The following is a 3,643-nucleotide window of genomic DNA, read 5'->3' on the forward strand; positions in this document are numbered from 1 at the left end:
CTTCCCGCCACGGGGCAGTGGCGGGGGGGGGGAATGCCCGCTGCCCCCCCAGCCCCTGCAGAGCCTGGGGGGGTCCCACAGGCGAGTAACGGGACCCAGGTATTTGAGCCCAACCAAGTTTTTAACAGTAGATTTTTTTTTCCTGTGAGAAACGGTGTGATTTTTTTTTTTTTTGTAATTTATGTAAATAAAGTGGTTTTGTTTTGTTTTGTTTGTTTTGTTTTTTAAATAGACTCTTCCAGAGCTCAGGTCCCTCCGAACCTGAGGGAAAAAGGGTAGGACCCTCGCAGAGGGCAGAGCCACGTCACGATACGGGGGGGCAGCAGGGTCTGGGGGCCATATGACACCCCCTGGCTCACGTCCTGCCGGCCGCAGGAAGGTGGCACACGAAGGACGTGGGGCACAGCTCCAGGGTCAGGGTTTTACTGACCCAGCTCCGGGGCCAGGGGGCTAAGAGCCGTTGGGGGCTTCGGGGCTGGAGGCTGCGGCCCTCCGCCTCAGGGGGATGATGCAGATGCTGTTTTTGGCTTCTTTGATTCTCCACCACCGGCCAAGCCTGTAGATACAAGAGAAAGGGGTCACCCTCTGCCAAGCACCCCAGGAGGAAGGGGGCTGCAGTGCCAGGGAGGGGGACAGTACCGGTGCTCCTGCCCGACGCCAGCCACCAGGAAGTCACCAGTTGCTGAGAACTTGAGGCTGTTGACAAAACCCACCTGGAGGGGACAGGGTGGAGGTGAGGGACTCCCGCAGCTTCCTCCCATCCCCTAGGGAGAGCCCCCAGTAAGGGGGGGCTCAGCCCAGCTCCTGCATCCCTAGCCACCCCCATCCATACCAAGGGGATGTCCCAGAGGGACTCCAGCTTCCGAAATCCCTCACCGCACTTCCAGAGCTTCACGCTGGCGCTGTGGGAGCCTGGGGCAGAGAGAAGAGACTGCCATACACCCTGTCCAGGCGAAAGGAAGAGGACATCACCCCCCACACACACCCTGCACCCCCAAAACCTCTGCTCCAAAGCAGCTGCCACACACCTGTAGCCAGGAGGTCACTGTTGCGCAGGGCGGCCACCGCCGAGATCCAGTATGGCTCCTGCAGGCCCCGGGTGTCCTGCATGCCGTGTGCCTGCCGGGCCAGCGCCAGCGGCTTCTTCTTTGTCAGCCCCCACAGGGCTACGGACCTGCCAGAAAGGGGTGAGGGGGCCATGTGGGCACCACCTGCCCATCCCACCCACCGCCCCGGCCCTGTGCTCACCCGTCATCGGCGCCCGACACCATGTGCTCCTCGTTGATGAGCTGGATACAGTCGATGGAGCCCCTGCGACGAGAAGGAGCAACTCCCATCAGTTACGAGCGTGCTCTGGGATCCTTCTCAGGAGACAAGGCTTCACCGGGGCATCAGCACCCCCAGGGTGCTGGCAGGCTCTCGGTGTGCTTAGCATCCATGCCACCACTGCCCCAGCCATGCCCGCAGCCCCCCTCTCCCGTCCCAGACCTACTGGTGGCCACAAAACACGAGCTGTGACTCTTCGGGGATCTTCCAGAGCCGCACGGTGCCGTCCCGTCCCCCCGCTGTCACACAGCACTCCCGGCTCAGGCTGTCCAGCCCCGTGATGACATCCTGGTGCCCAAACCTGGAGGGAGAGATGGCAAAGAGCTGCGGCAAGCACGGCCCCGCTGCCACATCGCCTCCCCGAGTGCCTCGGGTCCCCTCCCGAGATCTTACAGGGTCTCCACGTATGCATTCTCCGCCACATCCCAGACCTTGACGCAGCGGTCGTGGGAGGCACTGTAGAGCTGGTGTGTGCCCTTCCGAAAGGACAGGCCCTGTGGACGGACAGACAGACAGACACAGGGGCAGCGGTGAGGGGCACCCGGGAGGACGGTGCTGCCTGGCCCTGCAGCCGATGCCCCCCACTCACCGAGACAGCGTCGTGGTGCCCGGTGAAGATGTGCAGGCGCTTGCATGTGGCTGCGTCCCAGATCATGATCAGCTTGTTCCTGTCTCCCGTAGCCTGGCAGAACACAGGAGGTGCCCAAGACCTGCCCCCCAGGAACTCACAGCCCACCCCAGTCTCAGCTCCCACCCCATGTCCTTTGGAGGTCCCAGGGAACCCATTCTTGACTCTGGTGGGAGTAGGGGCTGCTTTAATCCAGCAAGACATATCTGGGCATGAGACACTGCTCCCCAGGAGGAGATGTGCTCCCCGCCACCACCACTCTGCCACATGCAGCAGCACCAGCCCCCCATCCCGTACCAGGTACTTGCCATCCGACGAGATGGCCATGCAGAGGACATGGGATGCATGCCCCATGTTCTGCTGCTCCGTGCCCTTCTTTCCCCCGGGCACCACACACAGCCTCTTCCCGCTCTCCACGTCCCCTGCGGAAAAGGCATCACCATCACACTCTGGGAGCCTCCCACCACTCTGGAAAGTGCCAGTGAGCGTCCCACAGAGCGCAAAACAATGGATGAGCGTGTCCCTGGAGGGGCTGGATGCCAAGCCACTTCCACAGGAACCTGCGGTCCTGCTGCTGCAGGGTTCCCACAGGATTCAGGCTTGGGGAACAGCCGGTTGCAGCCGTAAGGGAACACTTGCATTTGATGACGGTGCCGTCCTTGGAAGCGGAAAAGATGAACTTGTCATCTGGAGAGATGACCAGACAGGTGACGGGCAGCTGGTGTCCCCTCAGCACACGGATGCTGGCTGGATCTGGAAGCTGCACCTGCAGGGAGAGCAGGACGTAAGCTGGGCTGCCCCTTCCCCAGGCATGGGGGGTATGGCACCCTCCCCTCCGAGGGCAGGAGAAGGGCCCTGGTCCCACAGTCGGCACGGCATCTCGGGGTGCCAGCCGTGCCCCAGTGTGCCCCAAAGCCAGCACTTGCAGTCCAGCATCCCCCCAGCGCTGGGCACTTACGTCTTTGGCCACCAGGCGCTGGAGCCGGCCCTTCTGCTCGAGCTGGGGAAGAAGCGGGGGGGGACTCAGTGGAGGCGGCCGCGGCCCCGCAGGAGTGGGGCAGAGCCCCCCGCCGCCACCGGCACCGGGGGGACGCGCCCGCCAGCCCGCCCGCTCACCACATCCTCCTTCAGCCGGTCGCCGATGAGATCCGCCGGGGTCTCCTCCTCCTCCTCGTCCGCCGCCCGCTCCTCCTCTGCGGAGGACACGGGGCGTGAGGGCCGGGCTCAGCGCCCGGGGCCGCCCCGCCGGGGCACAGGCACCGGGGGCCGGGCGGAACTCACCGTACTGGCGGAGCTCCTCCAGGTACAGCTTGGCCAGGCGCAGCTTCTTCTCCTGCGGCGTCTCATCTATCTCCTCCTCCGCCGCCGCCTCCCGCCGCCGCCGCCGCCCCAACGACGGGCTGCGGGGACACGCGTGAGCACCGGGACCGCCACCCCCCACCGGGACCGCCACCCCCCTGCCGCAGCCCTTACCTCTCTGTTTCGGAATCACTGGACACCTCCTCATCGACGGGCCGGCCGGCCGCCGCCCGCGGCCTCCCCTCGGCGCCCGGGACCTGCGGGAAGCAACGGAGGATCAACGGGAGGGGATGGGACGGGAGCGGTGACATCCGCCGAAGCGACCTCGCCGGGGCAGCCCCCCCTCACTCTCCCCACCCGACCCAGCCCTTACCGCCGCCCGCGGCCGCC

General features: G+C 65.0%; 1 protein-coding gene across 1 annotated transcript in view; it reads right to left on the reverse strand.

The window, feature by feature from the left end:
- Positions 1-160: 160 nt before the first annotated feature.
- Positions 161-3,643, reverse strand: part of RRP9 (ribosomal RNA processing 9, small subunit (SSU) processome component, homolog (yeast)) — a 4,536-nt gene continuing 1,053 nt past the window's right edge. Inside the window, exons 2-15 of the mRNA XM_014959397.1 lie at positions 3,428-3,510; positions 3,236-3,354; positions 3,071-3,147; positions 2,913-2,954; positions 2,594-2,720; positions 2,252-2,376; positions 1,916-2,008; positions 1,720-1,820; positions 1,493-1,627; positions 1,249-1,311; positions 1,029-1,174; positions 833-912; positions 640-713; positions 161-556 (exon numbers count right to left, since the gene is read on the reverse strand). Coding sequence (XP_014814883.1) covers positions 451-556; positions 640-713; positions 833-912; positions 1,029-1,174; positions 1,249-1,311; positions 1,493-1,627; positions 1,720-1,820; positions 1,916-2,008; positions 2,252-2,376; positions 2,594-2,720; positions 2,913-2,954; positions 3,071-3,147; positions 3,236-3,354; positions 3,428-3,510 — 1,371 coding nt within the window. The 3' untranslated portion in view covers positions 161-450. The remainder of the gene's footprint in view (positions 557-639; positions 714-832; positions 913-1,028; positions 1,175-1,248; positions 1,312-1,492; positions 1,628-1,719; positions 1,821-1,915; positions 2,009-2,251; positions 2,377-2,593; positions 2,721-2,912; positions 2,955-3,070; positions 3,148-3,235; positions 3,355-3,427; positions 3,511-3,643) is intronic.

The sequence above is a fragment of the Calidris pugnax genome, unplaced genomic scaffold (genome assembly GCF_001431845.1).
Source record: "Calidris pugnax isolate Ruff unplaced genomic scaffold, ASM143184v1 scaffold407, whole genome shotgun sequence".
In the NCBI taxonomy this organism is placed as follows: domain Eukaryota; kingdom Metazoa; phylum Chordata; class Aves; order Charadriiformes; family Scolopacidae; genus Calidris; species Calidris pugnax.